This window comes from Xiphophorus hellerii, chromosome 7 (genome assembly GCF_003331165.1).
Source record: "Xiphophorus hellerii strain 12219 chromosome 7, Xiphophorus_hellerii-4.1, whole genome shotgun sequence".
In the NCBI taxonomy this organism is placed as follows: Eukaryota; Metazoa; Chordata; class Actinopteri; order Cyprinodontiformes; family Poeciliidae; genus Xiphophorus; species Xiphophorus hellerii.
Genome location: NC_045678.1, coordinates 17,807,989 through 17,829,509, shown reverse-complemented (window position 1 = coordinate 17,829,509; position 21,521 = coordinate 17,807,989). Strand labels below are relative to the sequence as shown.

The window sequence follows — 21,521 nt, the reverse complement described above, 5'->3', positions numbered from 1 at the left end:
TCGTTACGTGCATTGGAGTGTGAAAATTCCCAGATTGTTTGAGCATGCACAAAACTTCAGTGGTGAAATTGTCACAGCTCAATATTGTGGTGGCATCATGCCTGAGCATTGGGTGCTGTGTGGTAAGAGCCTGGTCACAGGAGTGGTAGCTTGAGCGTGACATGTAGATCTGCATGGCATTATCAGATAATCTGAAGCAGTAGTGACCGAACTCATTCTATGCCAAGACTATAACATTATCACACCCTTAGTAGGCCGTTTATGCTCCAAGTAACCTAGTTTGCTCAGTTCATATTTCTTGTGTTTTTCCAAGCAAACTTCAGAATCACACGTCATTAAGCCTCGGCCCACAGTCATTTCCTAATAACTTGCTCCATAAGTAGACCTGCAGATGTTTATGTTGCAGCGGGAATGGCATGTGAAATGACTTCATACTGCTCTTCAAGCTGCTCCAACACTGGGAGGGATCAAGCATTTGCACAAAAGCACATTAGATTTGTCCTAATATGTGGGTAGTGATCTCTGCTGACCAAGACTGAGCTCAGAAATATAAATAGTTATATAATGCAATCTGTCAGAGCATTTTGTTTTCTTTTTTCTTATTTTTTTATTTATTTTTATATTTTAATCAGGGACACTAACTGATTTGTGTAGCTGTGTTGTCCAAAAATATTTGATGAGTCTTTCAACCTGTAGTGTTCATTCTGATTACGGCTGTTATTATCCTAGTTTTATTTCCATCCTAAACACCCCCTCATTATTCACTCTGACTGCCATTGACTGTTCCTCCCAGTCACTCCCACTCTGTTGTTTTTACTGTTCAGACAAGTAAAAGAAAATTACACAGAATAACAAACACCAAAGTGCTAACTTTAATGAGACAACTTTCCCCAATCCTTTAAAGACTCCTAGCTAGTTTATTGAAATCCATAATAAATATCTGACTTCTGCAGAGCTGTCGTGTCACAAACAACACAAGCAAACTACATCTTTGGCCCCAATTGCTTCTGAATGAGCTGAAACTGAGAACCGTTAAAAGCCTAAAATGGGGCAGTGACATCACTCTTGGTGACTGATTGAGGTCACATTTTGGCTGCAGGTAATTTTGTTTTCTGTAGCTGTGGACGGTCACTCTTGTTTAGCTCTCTTGTTTACCTCTTATTGAATTTAGTGAACTTATTTCACCTGTAGTCCTCATTCCTTCAAAGCAAGACTCACCTCTCACTTATTTATGTAGAGAAATTGTTGATCCAGTAAACTGTGTGAACATTTAGTAGGTTTATGAGCTTACACAGCAAAGAGAGAGCAGTGAGGATGAGGGGAGGTATTGAAATGAACCAGGCATGGTTTAAATCATAAAAATAAACATCTTCTGCCTTTTGCTGACTGGATAGGAGTTTAATATTTGGATTGGAGCTGGTAATAAAACATTCCACCTCCCCCTTACCCTGCAGTTTTAAATCTGTTATCTGTGCAGAATATTACTTACCATTATTATCTTTTGCATGTTTTCATTGCATTATCTGTGCAGAACAACAAAGTTCGGAGGTTTGCTTTTGAGCTGAAGATGCAGGATAAGAGCACGTACCTGCTGGCTGCAGAAAGCGAAGCAGAGATGGAGGACTGGATCAACATGCTCAACAAGATCCTCCACAGCAGCTTTGAGATTGCCATGCAGGAGAAGAGGAATGGAGACATTCATGATGGTGTGTGTGTGTGTGTGTTTTTGATATGACAATGAGTATTATTTTGTGTCCACGCAAATATTTAACATGACGACTAACAGAAAAAAAAAAAAAAGCTTTTTATGATGACAGTGATCAAAAGAATGTGAATTAAGTCAGTGTTTTATTTTATTAAATCAATTTTGGTGGGTGAATTATACTGTTTCCATGATGAATCTTTAGTCAATCAGTTTCTAAGCAAAGTCACTTTTGCTTTTGAAGTTTCTGCTGTCAGAAATGCGAAAGATGAAGAAAGTCCACACTAAGCATTGACAGTACAGCTTGTGCTGTCAATTGTACCAAAATGCAACAATTTTCAGCTTTGCACTTGGGAATTGAGACATATTTCTGACCCCACAGCAACAATTTCAAAATTGTTGCATTTTGGTATCATTGCCTTTAATATTGCAGTACAGGGAGACAAATAATAGAAATTATTTTCATACACCTGAATTATTAAATATATCTCAAAGTCTAACACTAAATCCCATTTAAAGTTTGGCGGCCTTGGTTGATGTTTGTCCTTGTTTGTATTTGTTCTTCTTTGTTTTCTTCATTCTCTTAAGCTGATGAGTACAATGTTGCATAACCATTGACACAATGTGACCCTGAGTTATTTACATGATTATTAAGCAGCCTTTATTTCCTTGTTTGTTCCTCATTAGTTTTTATGTAACAAGGCTAATTATGCTGCCCAACTATTATCATTATTAGATTAGACCTTCAGAGATGCTGGATGATAATGATTCGTTATGAGCAGCTTCCACAAGTCCTGGCACTCATCTCCTCTGTTTCCTAGTAGCTTTTCTAATGTATGGTGTTGTTGGAGATGTAGTACCAGACCACCCAGGCTTCTAATGCTCACCTCCCGTCTCTTCGGAGGCTTAGCCTTGTAAGAGAGAGAAATCAACTGCCTCCCTGCAGAATGCTCCACTAATCTTTTTAACTCTTCAGCTTTTATTAATTATCCTGTTCTTTAGAGAAAGAGGATTGGGGGTCATTGAGGTTGAAAATATCTGGGAGGTTTTTTTTTTGTAATATTCCTCTGAGACTTCCAGTGTCTCCCTTTCAGTCCCAATTCCACAGCTTCCACAGCTGAATTAGTGTTTACTAAGCCTTAACGTGTCAGAAAATGATTATGGAGGATTCACTTTGCCATCTCGGTGTACTTTTTTTTTTTTTTACGTCCACTGTGATTTATATTTTCTTATAGATGATGATCTTGGAAAGTCAGACAGTTCTTCTGGCAGCCTGGATAGCTTTCAGGTAGGTCCTACTTGTGCATTCAGCACAACACTTCTGGTACTTTCTAAAAAAACAAAGAAAGAGAAACTCTTTTGCCACAAACATGTGTTTTCATTTGGGATTTTGGGATCAAATGCCTGAGTTTGGCAGTGATTCATGTGTTTTTGTAGATCTGATCTGACTTTTAACACAGACCTCCATATTTATTGGAATCTTGCAGGAACGTGTAAAAAAGCTTAACATAAATTTATATTTTACTGCAATAACGTAGTTCCATCACATACAGAAAGCAGAGTGGGGTAGCTACTCTGCTTTCAGCCTCGAGTGAAACAAGCAACTTCTCTGGTCTTGCAGAGTATGTATATGCCTTTACATGTGTTTTGCAACAAGCACTTCACATTGGGTCTGGAGTAAAACAAAGAATAGAAACACCTGATGCCCCCTGTTATGTGTGATTGAGGGTGCATGATGCAGCAGGTCTGTTTCTCCTCCAAAGATTTTGGAAACCATAATAATATGCAGGGGATGACAAATGCTTTCCAACCAGGACATTTATAAATCAAGTGCCAAATTGGCACCAAAGTGTGTCACTAAACACCAGAAAGATTTCCGTAAAAGAGTTTAAAAATACTGACTCAAAGATTACCGTCTTTTCATCTTAGGATCATATTCAGTGTCAATGTTTTACTGTGCCTCCAAACATTTTCAGGTCAAAAATCATAGAACAAAAAGGAAAGCAGACCATTTTAAAGATCTGTTCATTTAAAAGCATCCAAAGGCATGCAGACTGAAAAGAATTTGATTCAGACATTTGAAGGAAAAAAAAAATCTGATGCTGTTATTGCACTCAGTGCTGCATAATAGAAAAAAACATATGCCTTTAGATGTGGAAACTTATGGGTGAAAAGAGTATGATTGGTGACACTCTGCTCCTGAGATGGATGCTGGCACCACATCAGTCTCGCCACCAGTCCTCATGTCATCTGTTAAATATGAAGCCTCACTTCCAGCGGGGTGCAAATGGCAACAAAATGTTCTAAATGTAAAACCATCTGGCCGTGATGGTCATGGCCATGAAAAACTTTGCAGTTTTTTTCTCTGGTTTAGGCACTGTTTTGTTCCCTTTTAGAGCACCAGAGATATTGAGTCAAGAATGAGGAGTGAAACCAGACTGAAGCTGTTCACAGTGGATCCAGACACACAGGTAAGGTTCGGCATGGTTTCATAATGAAATTCACACGTGATAAAGTATAATTTCAAGATAAAGGATCAAACTTGCCAATGGGCTGTCTGCAGAAACTGGACTTCTCAGGAATAGAGCCGGATGTTAAACAGTTCGAGGAGAAGTTTGGCAAGCGGGTTCTGGTCAACTGCAACGATCTCTCGTTCAACCTGCAAAGCTGCGTGGCAGAGAACGAGGAGGGGCCGACTACAAACGTAATGCTTCAGAGCTCAGAACTGCCTCTAAGTTACAAATATACCACTGAGATGAATTAAATGGTTTGTCAGAGCAACCTGATGGGCTTTCAGTGCTGTAAAGATAGCAACCAGGCTGTTGGCTCAGGAATTTATAATGAAATCTGAAGTCCTGCTGTCCCTCCTGGAAACTACTGTCCATTGAAGTCTTAACATTTTCTCTCTCCACACACACAGAGGAGAAACTTTGATTTTTGTTAATGTTAACAAAAAGCTTTCCATTGACCCACAAACAAAGGAATAACCAAAACCTACTGCATGGAATATGTAGCATTTACTCTCTAATTGTTCATAATGGCTCAGTAAAAATAATTTTTGTGTTAAACTATGCCTGTAATACAATATAAACGAAGGAACAAAGCGGACCACTTGTGGATAAAGTTGTGGTTGTGTTCATATCACCCTGAACACACAACCACCAGTGAATAACATGATAGCAGTGGCATGATGCTGTTGGGATCCATCTCAAATGCTCCTTTGTGTTTTGTCTGCCACATAAATCCCGAAGTGCATCATAATTCAAGGTTGTTACATGAGAAAGTCAGCAATAAATGAAAGAGGTATGAATATATTTTTAAGATCATGCAAACGTGGCATCTTGGGTGATGTTACCTGGTTTAATCTTCAAAAACAGTTCAAGTTTACAGGACAGTGAGATCTCAGGAAACGTCATCATCACCTCAGACTGTTGCTGTTTGCAGGTGGAACCTTTCTATGTCACTCTGTCGCTGTTCGACATCCAGAACGGCAGGAAAATTTCCTCTGACTTCCAAGTTGACTTAAACCACCAGTCTGTCAGGGGAATGGTTCCCAGTAACACCAGTCAGTATGTGAACGGAGGAAGTGAAGCCCGATCCGAGGGGCAGCGGTTTATCCACGGGGTGCCAGAAGCAGCTTTGCTGTATCCCAAACAGGTAGAGAGGAAGTTAAATCATGGCTGCTAAAATTGACATGACCGATCATGTCTGATTTTTCTGTTTGTGCTGACAGGGAGTGTTTTCAGTGACATGCCCTCATCCAGATATCTTCCTAGTGGCTCGCATCGATAAGGTGCTTCAGGGGGGAATCAACCATTGTGCCGAGCCATACATGAAGAGTTCAGACTCCACCAAGGTAACGAGTTATCCACAGTCTCCCTATAAGGCATCAAGTTCCCTTAAACTCAGCAGGGTAACGTGCCGAGTTCAGCGCGTTTAAATCTTTTTACATCAATAATCGTTCCTATTTGTCAGAATTTATATTAGCTGTTCAAATTGGAGTATGCAAGGAAGTACAATATTCAGGTAGTTTTATTTCAGACAATTCACCATTTGAAATTTGTTTCCGATTTGCCTTTGAGAGGTTAGGCAGCACGTTGAGTTCTGTCTCAGTAATTTCAGTGCAATGGTGTTCACTCCACATGTGTTTAACATCTTAGTCAAGTGTCTCTATTTTCCACTAGATGGCACAGAAGGTCCTGAAAAATGCCAAGCTGGCGTGTAGTCGATTGGGTCAGTACAGGATGCCCTTTGCCTGGGCAGCAAGGTACTCTATTCTCTCTAATAAATGTTTCACATTTCTGCTTATTTTTCAGATTTCAACAATTTTCAGGGATGGTTTTAGTTCACATCACAAATGTATCCAACACTATTTCCTGATTTTAGGATGTTTTTGTCTCTCAGAACCTTGTTCAAAGATGCATCTGGGACACTTGACAAAAGTGCCCGCTTCTCAGCTCTGTACAGACAGGACAGCAACAAACTGTCCAATGACGACATGCTCAAATTGCTGGCCGATTTCAGAAAGTGAGTAAAGTTTCTCTGAGCATGCTCTGTTATTAGAAGCTCTAAGTGATCACACAGATGTGCTGGGTGGAAAATGTCTGCCCCAGCAAAAATATTGCTTTGTCTTAGGAAAATCTCACCTCTGTTAACGCACTCGCACATCCTTTCAAAATGACCTGTCTGCTTCCTATTTAGTCTAACAAATCCTCAACTCAAGCTTATTTTCCTTTTCACAGACCAGAGAAGATGGCCAAGCTGCCTGTAATCCTTGGAAACCTTGATGTTACCATTGACAGTGTTGCCCCCGACTTAACGAGTAAGTTCTTTAGGGTTTAACAGAAGAGATGAAAGATGCTTTTCCTCAGAACATAACAGGTCTCATTGTCTGCTGACTGTTGAGCTGTTGTCTCTCCTGCTTCTCCATCTAGATTGCGTTACCTCATCCTACATTCCTGTGAAGCAGTTTGATGTCAGTGAGAGGAGCAGTGTGTTTTTCGAAGTGGAGGAGTTTGTGCCGTTCATCGCCAAATGTTCTCAGCCTTTCACTATCTACAATAATCACCTCTATGTCTACCCAAAGCACTTGAAATATGACAGCCAGAAGTCATTTGCAAAGGTAGCACCATCACATTGCTTCTTTGTGGGTTTATTCATGCAGTTGTGGGAAGTGGAGCTGAAGGGTTAAAGATTTAGTCCATATTGATCATGTTTTGTCTACCAGCTTTTTAAGATGTTGTCAGAGTTGCTGTTTTTTCCAAGTGCTTTTAACTGGGTCACTTTTGCTTCCTGTGTCTTTAATCAGGCTAGAAACATAGCTGTCTGCATTGAGTTCAGGGACTCAGATGATGAAGAAGCTGTTTCACTTAAGGTAAATATTCTCTGGAGGTGGTAAGTGAATCTCCATAGGACTGTTTTTTGCAATTCACAGAACTTAAATCACTTTTCTTCCTTTCTCAGTGCATCTATGGGCGACCTGGAGGACCCTTGTTTACCAAAAATGCCTTTACCTCAGTATTACATCACCAGCACAACCCAGAGTTCTATGATGAAGTAATAAAACTCATGACAACCCATCAAATACATTGTTAAATGGAAGTAAACCCCAGCACTAACACTTTTACTTGTGCTCTTATGGGTTAGTTTAAGATCGAGTTGCCAACACAGCTCCACGAGAAACATCATTTGCTGTTTACTTTCTACCATGTGAGCTGTGACAGCAACAGCAAGGCCAGCACCAAGAAGAAAGATGTGGTTGAAACTCAAGGTAGTGCTCAATCCCTAGCTTCTACATGCAAAAGGCAATTCCTGTTTAATGCTGTCCCCCCGTAATGTACACACGCCTCTAAGACATTCCTTCTGGAAGCCGTGCTTCATCTGCAGTTTCCATTTCCTTCTTTGTAATTAATCGCATCACCATTGAGCTCAGATATAAATAGTTTATCAAGCCTGCTTCAGATGCTGGCATACATTATTTTTAGGGTTGTTACGGAAGAACCATAATTATGACGTGCACTACAATGGCTTGCAGATGTATGCATACTCCTTGATGTTTTTCACATTTTTCCACGAGTAGTTTTGGACAAAATATGGAAAAATACAAATAGTACAAATGCGTTTGCACGGAACTGTATTTTGAGTGCATTAAGCTAAGACCGTGGATAGTTTGTTATTTGCAAATATAATTTAGAAAAAAAAAAAGTCTGACATTATGACTGTTGGCTCTACTCATAAAACTCAGGCCTACAGTTTTGGGAAGGAGGGGTGAAAAAGGATTCAGTCTTTAAGCCCGTCTGTATTACTGTTGTTACTGGCAACCCCTGGAAAGCTCATGTTGTTTTCTTCCATATCTGCTCTCAGTGGGATACGCCTGGCTCCCTTTGCTGAAGGACGGCCGGGTGATAATGAATGAACATCACATCCCTGTTGCTGCTAACCTTCCTGCTGGATACCTCAGCTGTCAAGAGGGCGCCAGCAAGGTAGAGCTTTCCTCACGGTCTTCATTAATGCTACCTGTCACACACTTCTGTATCCTTGTTATTTTTTATGCTATTAAAGTTCTTAAGTATTTACTTCATGTCATTGTTTCTACATCGATACTAATAAAACATGAGTTGTCTTTTTGCTCATCTTTACAGCATTTGAGTCCTGAGGTCAAATGGGTTGATGGAGGAAAACACTTGTTTAAAGTGTCCACACACCTAGTGTCCACTGTGTACACTCAGGTTTGTCATAAAACAACCCTCAAGAAGTAAAACTAATTATTAATTTCATATCATTTCGTAGTTTTTTTCTTTACAGTAATGCAGCTATTTGCAATAAATTTGACTGCTTGTTTGTCAATTTGTGCATTTCAGGATCAACATTTGCACAACTTTTTTCATCACTGTCAGAGTGTTGCATCAGCAGCACAAGGACCTGGAGGAGAACTGGTCAAATACCTGAAGGTACTGACTGTCCAAAATTAAGATTTTCTTACTGAAGGTGACGCAAAACGTTATTGAAAGAAGAACTTCTGTTATGTTTTTCTAAATTAAAGAGCCAAATGAGGTCATCAGCACATAAAAATATACTTTGGTGCAATTATAGATACTGTTTAACCATGCAGTAACACTCCATTAGCAACTGGTGTAGCAAAGTAGCCCACTTGATAAAAGGTGTAGCTGTAATTTCCTTAAAGGCCTCACAGGGATTCAGACGTTTGGGAAGCAAAGCACAACACTTCTTATTGGAGTGTTATTACTATGTGCTTCAGTTGAATGTGATCAAGATGAAGTGTTTCGACAAGAATGTGGTTCTGGTTTGAGCAAGGAATGAATTTGTGTAAAAATACCTCATAGGTATTCAAGTACAATGTAGGATCTATAATTCTGTGGGCTGGTGTGTCTTTAAGAGATTTTAAGGACTTTGCTAGGGTGCATGGCATTTGAGCCATTATAAAAAAGGGCATTTTACACTTAAATCTGATGGACTATACCAACAAACCAAATATTGGTTGACACTGAGTCCACAACAAAGGTTTCACACACTAAAAATTAAGAAAAAAAAACATAAATAATATATATATATATATATATATATATATATATATATATATATATATATATACAGTATATATATATACAGTACAGACCAAAAGTTTGGACACACCTTCTAATTCAATGGGTTTTCTTTATTTTCATGACTATTTATAAGGCAAGAAATCCCACTTATTAACCTGACAGGGCACACCTATGAAGTGAAAACCATTTCAGGTGACTACCTGTTGGAAAATGAGAGTGTGTGCAAAGCAGTAATCACAGCAAAAGGTTGCCACTTTGAAGAAACTAGAATATATGGGGTATTTTCAGTTGTTTTACACTTTTTTGTTTAGTGCATATTTCCACATGTGTTATTCATAGTTTTGATGCCTTCAGTGTGAATCTACAATGTCAATAGTCATGAAAATAAAGGAAACTCATTGAATTAAAAGGTGTGTCCAAACTTTTGGTCTGTACTATATATATATATATATATAGATATATATATATATATATATATATATATATATATATATATATATATATATATATATATATATATATATATATATATATATACAGTTTTGGTCTGTACTGTATATATATATACACAGACCTTTAGAAGATTATTTTATCCTGAGAAACTTCTAAGTTTGGTACAGTTCAAGCTTGGTCTTGGAAGAAACAGAGCAATGCACAAAAAGTTAGACTTATCTAAGTGACAGATTTGCACATAAAATGTAACTAAATATATTTCCTGTCCTTTCTGGATGTAGAAAGAATGATGTGTAATTAGATTAAATACAGTTACATCTACAAAACACAAAAGGGTTAGCTATCAATACAGAATTTGTTTACTTTCATAATTTCCCCCACAGAATAAATTTGAAATCTGTCCATTACTGGTTTGTATTGCTCTTCTCTATTTTTTTATGGTGTAAAGATCTAGGTCTTTGCTCTTTCCATCAGTCAGTATCTGTTCATGGAAACCTTGGCTTACTGTTCCCCTTCTGAACACTGACACAGAAAACAGCATCTGCTGCAGTGCAAACCTTCAATTTAAATGTAAACTCAGCTATGAACATGAACAATAGCCAGAGGTCCAAACAGCAGGTCAGCTGTGGTTGATGGCAGTTCTCCAGAAAACTTGGCAGGCTTGTGTTGGCTTCCTGAAGGCAGGGACAGATGTGCCGGTATCTAATCTTTTATTTCCAGGAACTAGAGCAAAAGTGTGCATTAACAGAGTTTTCACCTTTGCCCTATTGATAAACCCTGGAATCAGAAGTGCAGCGATAAGGATTTTGTGGCTAACTTGAATCAGGAGCATAATCAACGTCAGACCATTTTAAAACTGAAAAATGTGGGGATGATGTTTTAATTGTGTGGCATCTTATATTGGCAAATTATGCTTTGTGAACCAATGCTGCCAGCTGTGCTTTTGTATTTAACTTTTTACCAATCTACACAAAAAATTGGGGTTGACTGCATTTCAAGAATTCAAGAGAGAAATCATCATGATCATCGGATTGGATTGATTTGACTATCGATAGGAAATTGATCTGTTTGTCTTTAAAATGCCTTGAGATGGAATTTGTTGTGGATTTGTGCTGTACAGATGTTCTCAATTTACTCAATCCCAAAATTATCTAAATCCTTACTCTTAACCCTTCAGAAGTTGAAAGTTTACAAAATGTAAAACTGTGCTGTAATAAGTTCAGCAAATATATTCACATCCTTTACCTTTTACCCACAGAGTTTGCATGCCATGGAGAGTCACGTGATGATCAAGTTCTTGCCAACTATCCTCAATCAGCTGTTTAGAGTGCTGACCAGTGCCACACAGGAGGACGTAGCAGTAAATGTTACAAGGCAAGAGTTTTCCACGTATTTTATTAAAATTCAATGAATATTATTGATTGCTGATTCCCCTTGTTTGGTCAGTATTATTACAGTGCACCTAAATTCCCCTACAGAAAGGGATTTTACTGTGATTTTTATGCAAGTTATTGTTGGAAAATAAATCTCATCACACATGCTGCCTTTTGCCTCTTTGTCTGTTAGGGTCATGATTCACATTGTAGCTCAGTGCCACGAGGAAGGCTTGGAACACTACCTTCGCTCTTATGTGAAGGTAAAACTCACGAGATCTCTCAATAAAACTGGATTTTATTTGAATGCTGACCATTTGTCTGTGAATGTGTCTGATCCAGTTTGTATTCAGGACTGAGTCGTACACTTCCTCCACGACCCGAACAGTACACGAGGAGTTGGCGAAAGCCATGACTGTAATCCTGAAGCCTTCCACTGACTTCCTGACGAGTAACAAGCTGCTCAAGGTGAACCTCCGAAACATATGCACTTTGGGAAGTGACACTAGTTAAAAAGTTTTTAATTTTCCATGGTTTTTCTGACTGTCTGTCTTGCAGTATTCATGGTATTTCTTTGAAGCCTTAGTCAAGTCCATGGCTCAGTACTTGATTGAAAGCTGCAAAGTGAGGGTAAGTTTAACTCAGATGTATCTGCTGATGTTTCCTTGGCTGTAGTCAAAAATAGCAGTAATCATAGCTTTTATACAACTCCTTCACTACAGTTCTACTACTTCCATAGTGAAAAAAGACACATGTATGATTAAATAATCCAGTCAGAGGAGCATTTTAAGACAGAAAACCTGCAGTTGTATTAGTTAAGGCACAATATAATCTCTAATTCATCTGCAAGACAAAGTGTTGAAGATTGTAGTTTTCATAATTATTAGAATAAAGTTCAACTCCAATAATAATAATAATATTACAAATGAATTTGGGAATTCAAATATTGGTTTAACAGGCAGTAAACCAGTCTGATTTTCTTGGTCTTGACAACTAACCTTTCCAGTCTACTTTGTCGGTTTTACACTTTCTTCTTCATGTGAATAGAAATAAAGCTGACTATTACTATTTTCCCAACCTGGATGCGTATTTTATTTTATTTTACCATTTGTGCTCTTCAGTTGTCAAGGAATCAGCGGTTCTCTGCATCTTTTCATCACACTGTGGAAACTTTGGTCAACATGATGATGCCACACATCACTCAGAAGTACAAAGACAACCTGGATGCTGCTCGCAATGCCAACCACAGCCTAGCTGTCTTCATAAAGGTGCACTTAAGATAATAAAGATGTACTTTTACTGGTGTGGCTTCTTGACCACTCTGTCTTCTGTGCATCTGAATAATTACACAATTTATTTGATTTGTTCTGCAGCGCTGCTTCAACCTGATGGACCGAGGCTTTGTGTTTAAGCAGATCAACAACTACATCAATGGCTTCATGCCCGGAGATCCAAAGGTACTTTGTTATACATGATATCTTTAATAGAAACAAACTGCAGTCCAAGACCTCTCAGGACTCTGGTTAGTTATAATTGCATTAACTGCAGCTTTTTGGTCTTTGTCTCTTTCTTCATGCAGACGCTGTTTGAGTTCAAGTTTGAGTTCTTACGCGTTGTGTGCAATCATGAACACTATGTTCCCTTAAACCTGCCAATGCCATTTGGAAAAGGGAGGATACTGAGGTTTCAAGGTGAGAACGTTTCAGGTGCTGTGCCTTGCAAATGTATGTTTACCACTGCAACCTTTCCACATTTTGTGTCAGGACTGTAACGAGTTAATATCGATTACTTATTTACGTAGATTTTAATGGTTCAAAATTTTTTACACAATTAATTGTTTTTTTTTTTTGTTTGTTTGTTTTTTACAAACTAAAGTTCCGGCTGGAAAATTCTGATAAAATACATTTAACTTTGTTGGCTGTGGAATAAAGTTTACGGGTTTTAAATATTTCTGAGAGGTGATTAAAAAGCTTTTGCACAATAAATAACAACTAGAAACTGTTTTGAAAAAGACCCATCAGCATTTCTTACAGGTATTTCTTTTTGTTTGCCTCAATTATTTGTATTGTCCTCAGATGATACAGTGGAGTCTGATGATACTCCAGTAGGTAGGTGGTTGGAGTCTTCCCTGCATGTTGTCTCCAAATAAAGCAGATTTAAATGTGGTCATTCATCAGTGAAGCTGTTGCGGTTATAAGAGAGATTCAATAGACATTTTCTTCTGTAGCTGCTGAAATTTCTGATGTCTTTTTAAGACTTGCACAAATAAAATGCAAGTTTTAAAAACGTTAAGGCAAATTGCTTCTCTCATCTGCAGTGTTGTTTGAGTGCATATGTGGATAAGCTGGGTTCTGTTCGGTCTTGAGTTTGAATTGTGTCTTTCCACACTCTTGATGTGAAACACAGGGCGAAATCAGTCAAACCTGAACATGCAGGCTTGTCTTTCTGTCTGCTTCTGTTTCATGATAATCAGTTGTTTTCCAGGATACTCCCTAGTTTTACGGTTCTAATCAAATTTACATCGAATCAGATGTTCACTCTCACTGTCTGGGATTGATTGTGGCTTCATGTCCTTCTGTAAGCTTGGTTTCCTGCTTCTCCAGGCTGTAACAAAGTCATCATCAACCTCTCCCTGCCCCACAGATCTGCAGATGGATTACTCTCTGACAGAAGACTTCTGTAGGAACCACTTCCTGGTCGGGCTTCTGCTCAGGGAGGTCAGTGCTGCTCTGCAGGAGTTCAGGGAGATTCGGCAGATAGCCATACATGTCCTGAAGAGCCTCATGATTAAACACACATTTGATGACCGCTATTCATCCAAGGTATGATGTATGATTTCAGAACGCTTATCTGACTCTTACATTTTCACTTTTATGTGTGATGATCATGTTAAATATTCTTTTTTGTTTTGTTTTTAGAGCCAGCAGGCCAGATTGGCCACCTTGTACTTCCCCTTGTTTGGTCTCCTTCAGGAGAACGTCAACAGGCTTAATGTGAAGGAAGTCTCCCCATTCCCTGTCAACCACTCCAACAATGTAAGAGAGCCACCTAGTGGCTTCTTTTGAGTATTGACTTCCATCCATTCAAAACAAAAACATAACAAACATAAAGCATTACCGGTAAATTAAAACAGCTCTGCGTCATCATAAATGGGTCAGAAAGAGAAGAAGTGCACTAATTACAGTCAAAAACAAAATAAAGGTCCCACATCAGCTTTGGTGATTAGGTCTTGAGTTTCAATTAATTTTGGTTGATTTATGTATTGCCAGTGCACAACAAATGCTGTCTCAAGGCACTTAAAATATATAAAAAATTAAATTTTCCTGACCTTATTGATAGATTCTCACTCAGTTTCATACAGTGTTTTTTTTTTTTTTGTCACACTTGGTTTTAGATCTTTCAAAAAAGTAACATTGAATATATATAACCTTACTAAATACGAAAAGCTTTCTTCAGAACTTCAATAAAATAAATTTTATTGATTTCTTTTCTTCTTCTTTTGATTGTCTTTCTTTTCTCAGAATGGGCGAGACGATTCGCTCCTTTCAAATGCCTTGATGACACCTCCTAGGTCCAGCACGTTTCTGGACACCAGCTTGCACAAAGATGTTTTTGGAGCTATCTCGGGTACAAGTAAGTTAAGAAAACAAACAAAAAAAAAACACACAAAAAGAAACATTATTTAATTGAATCAGGGTTCCTATCCAGTTTAAAAGTGTCTAGAATTTACTTTTATTGTTTCCAGGTTTTGAATTGCTGTAAAAAAAATGTTTTATTTTATTTACAATTTTTCTCTTTAATTTTCATAAATGTCTTGTAATAATAAATAAGTATGTTGTGTTTTTTTATTTTATTCAAATGATATTCTTTCTTTGTTGTTACCGTATTATATAAGGAGTTAATATTGTACATAGTAGTAATGACTGAATTGTCATTTAAAAAGGAAAGAGGAACTATCTTACTCCCTTTTTTAGCCTATAAGGGAGGCATCATCTCAACCTAAATTTAAAGCGATTTTAACTTCAGGTTAAATTCAGGTTCAGTTGAAATATAGGAACAAATCTTTACAAACTTTGCTTTATAGAAGCTGTTCACAAAATGTTAGTCCTTACTCCAAGTACTACTGATATTTTAAACCACAAGCCATAAAAAACTGTTCCATATCAAAGTCAGGATCTCTTTTCAGCCTTCTGATTTCTCCACATTTTTTGGACCCAGACTTAATGAGAACAAATTGCTATTAAAGAAGTTGAAAGTTAACAATCTTGTAAACAAATAATTGCTAAAACTCCTGGGGAAAGTAGGGTTATTGATCTTATGTAGAAGTTTGAAGATAAATAAGATAATGTGCAGGAACTGTAAAAGATTCCTGATAACAGCAAACTTTTGTTTTTGATTTTTTTTTTTCCCTTCAGCTTCCCCTCATGCAGTTTCCACCCCTAACGTGAACTCTATGCGCCACACCGACTCTCGTGGCTCCCTCATCAGCACAGAATCAGTCAACAGCCTCCATGAGAGGAACCATGACAAAACCAATTCTCTTGACAAGGTATTCTACTTAATTCAATCTTTTTAAGGCATCCAGCATTTATTGCATTGCACTTTGCTGAAGTTTCACATATTTCCCAGGTTTAAAAAAAAAAAACCTGACAGAGAAAGTGTTTGTTAACTACCCTCAACATCCTGCCTTCACTGTTCGATCTGCCACAGCAAATGGAGAAGTTTGTATGGAGACATTCTGTATGCCTGCTTCCCTTTGTGGAAACTGAGGACATAGTGTGTCCTGTTCACACCAAGCGAGCCACCATAGACCTTGCCCTGCTCACCATCCCCTGCATCCCAGAAATCCATCTGCAGCCCATCAGATCTCTTCAAGTATAATTCTTCTTCACACTTCCAAGGAGTGTCCCATCTGGGAATGTTAGTGTGTGTCTTGAATGTCCTACTTCCCTAAAGCTGTAGCTGTTTCTTTGTCAGAGGATTTTCTGACTTTCGTGTTTGTTCTTGTGGTGTAAAGTAGATCTTTTGCATCACAGTTTGTTTTATTGCTCCTTTTCCTTTTTCCCTAGTTTCATACACAGCTTTGAAGCCTAAAATAAAAATTTTCCAGCTCTGTAAACGTGTTAGGAGAAAACCTGGGCATGTAGTTTTCAGATTTTATTCATTCCTCAAATTTCTAAAACCAAATATGAAGTGATGATTTTATTATCATTAATTAATATTTAGATTTGCAACATATTTACAGAGTGGAATTAATATAAACATTTTGAAGTGGCCCAGCAAATGACCCTATGTTTTTCTCTGCTGTTTTTTTTTTGTTGTTGTTGTTGTTTTGTGTTTTTTCCTTTTATGGTTTTGGGAACTAACTGACTAATTTGACACCCCCATTGCTTTGCCTTCGTCTGACTGTGACATCGACCTCGCTCTTCTTGAGTGACAAGTTGTAACTGCAGGAAGCGGCTCAAGTTGCATCATGCTGTCCATGAAGTCACCCACCTCCGGTTTTAGTCTAGACTGAATGCTGGCAAAAGGACATGTGTGGCATTATTTCCCAACCATGTCTGTGGTACAGCTGTTTCTAACCGCTGTGGTTCAGTTTGCCGTCTGCTCTCTACCTCGTCTGGGAGAATGGTGTTTGCTTAAAGTCACAATTCCCAGTAAAAACATTAACTATCTTTGGTAATGACACTGTTTCAGCAAGTTAACAAGCTTTCCTCCTGGCAGTGAGAGCATATACCCTAATAACACCACAACCATTTAGTAAAAGAGGTAAAAAATAATTTTTCTATGTCTAACGCAACATGTGTTGGCATCGAATGCTGGGATTGACTTTATGAGTGCAAAAAATGGTTGCGGTAAGACAAGAGTTTACATGGAAACTGAATTAGTCTGCGAGACATAGAGGCTGAAATTCAGCGTGCTCTAAGTGGTGATGTGTTGATGACCTAAAACTACCCCAGCCTCACTCTCCAAACCTAGTTTACTGAAAGAAAAAATATCCATTTAAAGTTTGATCAGTCAAGATATATTATTTTGATCTATAGATCAAGATCAAATCTAACACTGAGTAGAACTTGTATATAAGATATCAGCTCAAGCATTAGCCAGCTTCTATGGACAGTTATATTTGCTCTGTACAATACAGGTGGTGGGCATATTGTTTTACTTGACATGGTAGAAGAGAAATACAAGCCATATTTGTGACACAAATGGCACCGCCCCATGACACTATGCCACTCAGGGCAAAGAGCAATTTCTTTCATGTGAAAAGCCATTACTGAATAATTGTCTGGTTTGTCTTGTCTTGATATATTTAAAAAAATAAATTAGCACGTCTGTGAAAAAGAATATGAATATTTATTATTTTCCTGTCACCACTTAAACACTCCTTGTTTTCTTGTCTCAGAACCAACCTGCCTCGACTCTGGGAAGCACCTTGATGCGATGTGATAAATTGGACCAGGCAGAGATCAAAAGCCTCCTCATGTGTTTCTTACATGTGCTTAAAAGCATGTCTGAAGGTAAAACGAGAAGCCCTATTCTGTGTTTTAAATACATGAACAAACAAGCTGTCGTCACAGTTTCAGTATTTTTTTCCCTCCAGATGCTCTGTTCACATACTGGAACAAGGCGTCATCTGCTGAACTGATGGACTTCTTTATCTTAATTGAGTGAGAGGCTTGTCTTGACTGTTAAAGTACATTGGAGTTGTAAGTGCTTATAAAACATGTGATGGTTGATTTTTCTCTTCCTTTCTTCAGAGTGTGCCTCCATCAGTTCAGATACATGGGGAAAAGATACATTGCAAGGTAATGTTGCAAAGTGTCCTTGCTTTTTGACACCTCATTATTATGAAAGAGAAACGTGTTTAGTTTGTTTTTGCCATTTTGCAAATAATAATGTGGAGGAGCAGACACTCATCACTGGTATACATTTTTAAATAATTTGGAGCTTGTGCTTAGAACAGCTTCACTGATACTAAAAATTGAGAACTAGGCATCGAAGTTTAAATTCATTTTGAATTCGGTGCTCACACAAAGTTTACAACATTATACATACAGACATCCCTGCCAGTATTTAGATAAATATCCCTAAATGTTTTAGAAAAGCATCACAGGTCCTGGCATAATTCTGGCTGGATATTTGATCACTCTTCTTATCAAAAACGGTCAAACGCATTGATAGCATAGTTCAGAAACAGGGCTGTGATTTTGTGTTTCTGCAGTCAACACCTCACAAACAAATACTGTTCTATAAAATGTAAAATAAAAAACATACCAATTATTATATCAATAAACTAGTTGAATGACTTTACCTTATTGTTGGACAGATTTCTATCAACTGATTTTCTCATGAAAACAAATTTAAGAAAAAGTGGTCAAAATACCAATCATAACGGCACAATTATTTTTGGTGCTTTGTAAGTATCAATTACATTTTATCTTACTACAGTAAAATTAAGATCCTCATCAAGATGTAACATGTTCATGCTAAATAGAAACTAAATAGAAATAATTCCAGCCTGGAAAAAACATCTCAAACAAATCATGGAAAGTTAAAAATTAACATGAGAATTATGCCTATGATGAGTGGATGTACACTTCTGTATCACTGATTATCCAGGTTCAAGTTTGAAGTAAAATATTATGTTTGTAAAGTATAAGTACTTGCAGGATTCAGATATATCTGAACACCCATGCATTCTCTTCTCTTCATATTTGGGTGTTTTGGCCTCCATTCTAAGAGGCCTTTACCCTCTCTAACCTGCCATCACTGTTTCTATCTCTATTCACTCAAACGCTGACAAGTTTAACATACTGATATAAAAGCTGGCTCCTGCCCTCTCCTGCTTGGGTAAGCTAAAGGGGGAAATGATTTCCCCAGACTGACTGCATGGTATTTTTCATTGCAGTGCTGTGACAGTTTTGGTTTTCCACCTTCACCGCCTCTCGTTCTTTCATGCATGGCTTAAGCTTTAACTTGCTGTTTTAATGCTGTAATATGTTTCACCCTAGGCTGCATGTTAAACATGCACTCATGGTCACAATTTTGACTTCCTGGCACATTTGAGTGCTGCTTACACCTCTTGGGTGTGTAAAAATGATAAATATTCATCTTGACCTGCTCCACGAACTCTGGCCCCGCTGGTTTTTCCAGCTCTTTGTCTAATTTATCCTGTTTCCTCATCAGGAACCAGGAAGGGGCAGGACCCGTAGCACATGAGCGGAAGTCTCAGACTCTGCCTGTGTCCCGTAACAGGGCGGGAATGATGCATGCCCGCTTACAGCAGCTCAGCAGCCTGGATAACTCATACACTTTTAACTACAGTAAGTGCCATCAACCATGCTCTACCAGAAGACCCTCCTCTTACTCGTCATCTCATGTAGTCTGACCCCCCTCATGCTTCTCATTATCTTTCTCATCATCCTCTGTCAAACTCGATCAGATTTCTAGCAGAAAAATATTTCGGGAAAATATCTCTAAACTATTTTAGAGCTGGGTAAAGGCAGCTTTATGTTAATCAAAGGGGAGTAAGGTGGGTATTTTTATGAAAAGGCATAATTTAATACAGTTTCTTTGTGTTTTCAGTGTAAGAAAGATTTCAAGTATACTTGGAATATCTGTAGAACATGGTAAGAATGTGACAAGTTGAGAGGATATTTTTTGCCTACTTAATTTAAAAAAATAAAATAAAGCATGCCTTTTTTAACTTCAAGTTTAGCTCTCTAAATCTTCTCATCCTCTGCACAGCTCATCTGCTTTTGACTTTGACTTTGATTTTGGAAAAGAAATCCATTAAAAAATGTGAAGAGTTTCATTCCAAACTGGATGCTGTTTGAAGAAACTGTTCAGTTTTCCTAAAAATACAAAAAAGCATAAATAATTGTGGACCCTTTTTGTACCAATTCCCTCTTATGCACTTCCACATCGGACTTCTAAGCAATCCATTTTGCAACAACGTTGCTCCATAGCTGAGACCTGCTTCTGGTAGATATAATGTATTGGAGTCTTAACCAATTAGATCATGAGTAAAACACAAAAAAATCACTTCAAATTGTCTGTTGTCAAAGCGTAAAAACATCTTGTGACAGATGATATTTTGTACATAGAAGAGTTGAGTAAAATGCCAAGCAGCTGGTCTGACTGAAAATAAAATCCATTATGACAGTTTGTAAGCATAAACATGGATAAATATTTTTTTTCACTGACAATGCTGGGAGTATGTTCACTTAATTTTCTAAATGTGGAGGTCTGTAATCATTATTTCAAATCTAACATTTTCCTGTAGATTCAGGGTTTGGGGGAGTCAGAGTTGTATTTAAGGGCTAACCATCCCTTGTTTAACCAGAGCAAGAGGTTTGTTTGCATTTTTGGCACAAAGTGGAAGTTGTTCTCAGGGCCAGGGCTTCCCCTTGTCCCTCGAACATGCTGGTCTGTGGAGAAATCACATATCATAATTTATAAGGGGCAGGATCACAAGTATGCCGTCTATCAGCATTTTCTTCTGTCTTCTAGTAAATCTCACAGTATTTTTAAGGGCTTAGCTTGCAGATATTTTAATTGATTTGTTTTGATTGCTATTATTCTACCATTAGTCAATAAAACATCCCCACAGATGTTGATGCCCCTTCACCAAATTGTCACTAATGTTCTGATAAAACAAAGCCATATGTTGAAATTGAAATACTTTATTGTTCCGGAGGGGCAATTAATTTCCAGCAATCTATAAAATTTACACATAACAATGAACCCTCACATAAGGTAAAAAAAAATGTACAAAATTATATCAGAACTCCAAATAACACAATTTGTCTAGAATAATTAAGGAACTCAGCAATAAAAGACCTCAAGTTGTGGTTTGATCTTGCCTTTTGGGCACAAGTAAACATCCTTCCTGATGGTCGAGTCCTGAACTCAATGTACAGAGAATATCAAGATCCTTTAGGTATCAATATTTCCCTGCTAGTGACTCTTATTCTGAAGACCTAATTAAGGTCTCTTAAAATACCACCAACAATCTTTGTAAAGACCTTAGCCATTCTCATTGACCTCTCTTTATTAACCTATTCCTGCTAAGGTTGCCAATCTAGCTCACCATTCCAAAAGTTAAAATGGATTCCTTTAAAGGAAAAATAAAGTATTCCCAAAAGAGATGGATCAGCATTAAAACCATTTTATTTACCAAAAATAGAAAACAGCCTCTGGATGGCCTTCTGATGGAATCATTGTTAACCTCAAAAGTTATCTCATTGCCCAGAATGCTGGCCATATTCTTATACTGTCTCCCATTATTACGTGTTGGTACAATCATAGGCTGATTTCTTCAAAAATCAATCACCATCTTTTTTGTTTTCAAAAAGATGAGTTGTTGCACCATGAACTGGATTACTCTACACAATCACCTTCCTTGTCCTTCAAGAGTTTAAT

General features: G+C 37.8%; 1 protein-coding gene across 20 annotated transcripts in view; it reads left to right on the top strand.

Moving 5' to 3' along the window:
* The window catches only part of LOC116722739 (dedicator of cytokinesis protein 9), a 78,614-nt gene that overhangs the window by 47,248 nt on the left and 9,845 nt on the right, over nucleotides 1-21,521 (top strand). For 4 of the 20 annotated variants that reach the window (XM_032566970.1, XM_032566971.1, XM_032566969.1 and 1 more), the window contains exons 8-40: nucleotides 1,532-1,706; nucleotides 2,938-2,990; nucleotides 4,099-4,173; nucleotides 4,266-4,406; nucleotides 5,147-5,359; nucleotides 5,436-5,558; nucleotides 5,887-5,969; nucleotides 6,107-6,229; nucleotides 6,445-6,524; nucleotides 6,637-6,824; nucleotides 7,011-7,076; nucleotides 7,166-7,258; nucleotides 7,349-7,472; nucleotides 8,066-8,184; nucleotides 8,344-8,430; nucleotides 8,563-8,652; nucleotides 10,979-11,094; nucleotides 11,287-11,356; nucleotides 11,436-11,561; nucleotides 11,652-11,723; nucleotides 12,215-12,361; nucleotides 12,467-12,550; nucleotides 12,673-12,784; nucleotides 13,169-13,201; nucleotides 13,737-13,915; nucleotides 14,012-14,128; nucleotides 14,615-14,726; nucleotides 15,509-15,642; nucleotides 15,804-15,968; nucleotides 17,500-17,614; nucleotides 17,698-17,764; nucleotides 17,855-17,902; nucleotides 19,284-19,420. In XM_032566970.1, the coding sequence (XP_032422861.1) occupies nucleotides 1,532-1,706; nucleotides 2,938-2,990; nucleotides 4,099-4,173; nucleotides 4,266-4,406; nucleotides 5,147-5,359; nucleotides 5,436-5,558; nucleotides 5,887-5,969; nucleotides 6,107-6,229; nucleotides 6,445-6,524; nucleotides 6,637-6,824; nucleotides 7,011-7,076; nucleotides 7,166-7,258; nucleotides 7,349-7,472; nucleotides 8,066-8,184; nucleotides 8,344-8,430; nucleotides 8,563-8,652; nucleotides 10,979-11,094; nucleotides 11,287-11,356; nucleotides 11,436-11,561; nucleotides 11,652-11,723; nucleotides 12,215-12,361; nucleotides 12,467-12,550; nucleotides 12,673-12,784; nucleotides 13,169-13,201; nucleotides 13,737-13,915; nucleotides 14,012-14,128; nucleotides 14,615-14,726; nucleotides 15,509-15,642; nucleotides 15,804-15,968; nucleotides 17,500-17,614; nucleotides 17,698-17,764; nucleotides 17,855-17,902; nucleotides 19,284-19,420 (3,667 nt within the window). Of the gene's footprint in view, nucleotides 1-1,531; nucleotides 1,707-2,937; nucleotides 2,991-4,098; nucleotides 4,174-4,265; nucleotides 4,407-5,146; nucleotides 5,360-5,435; nucleotides 5,559-5,886; nucleotides 5,970-6,106; nucleotides 6,230-6,444; nucleotides 6,525-6,636; nucleotides 6,825-7,010; nucleotides 7,077-7,165; nucleotides 7,259-7,348; nucleotides 7,473-8,065; nucleotides 8,185-8,343; nucleotides 8,431-8,562; nucleotides 8,653-10,978; nucleotides 11,095-11,286; nucleotides 11,357-11,435; nucleotides 11,562-11,651; nucleotides 11,724-12,214; nucleotides 12,362-12,466; nucleotides 12,551-12,672; nucleotides 12,785-13,168; nucleotides 13,202-13,736; nucleotides 13,916-14,011; nucleotides 14,129-14,614; nucleotides 14,727-15,508; nucleotides 15,643-15,803; nucleotides 15,969-17,499; nucleotides 17,615-17,697; nucleotides 17,765-17,854; nucleotides 17,903-19,283; nucleotides 19,421-19,682; nucleotides 19,727-21,521 lie in introns of all 20 variants that reach the window. The other 16 variants (XM_032566986.1, XM_032566982.1, XM_032566990.1 and 13 more) reach the window with 6 other exon arrangements.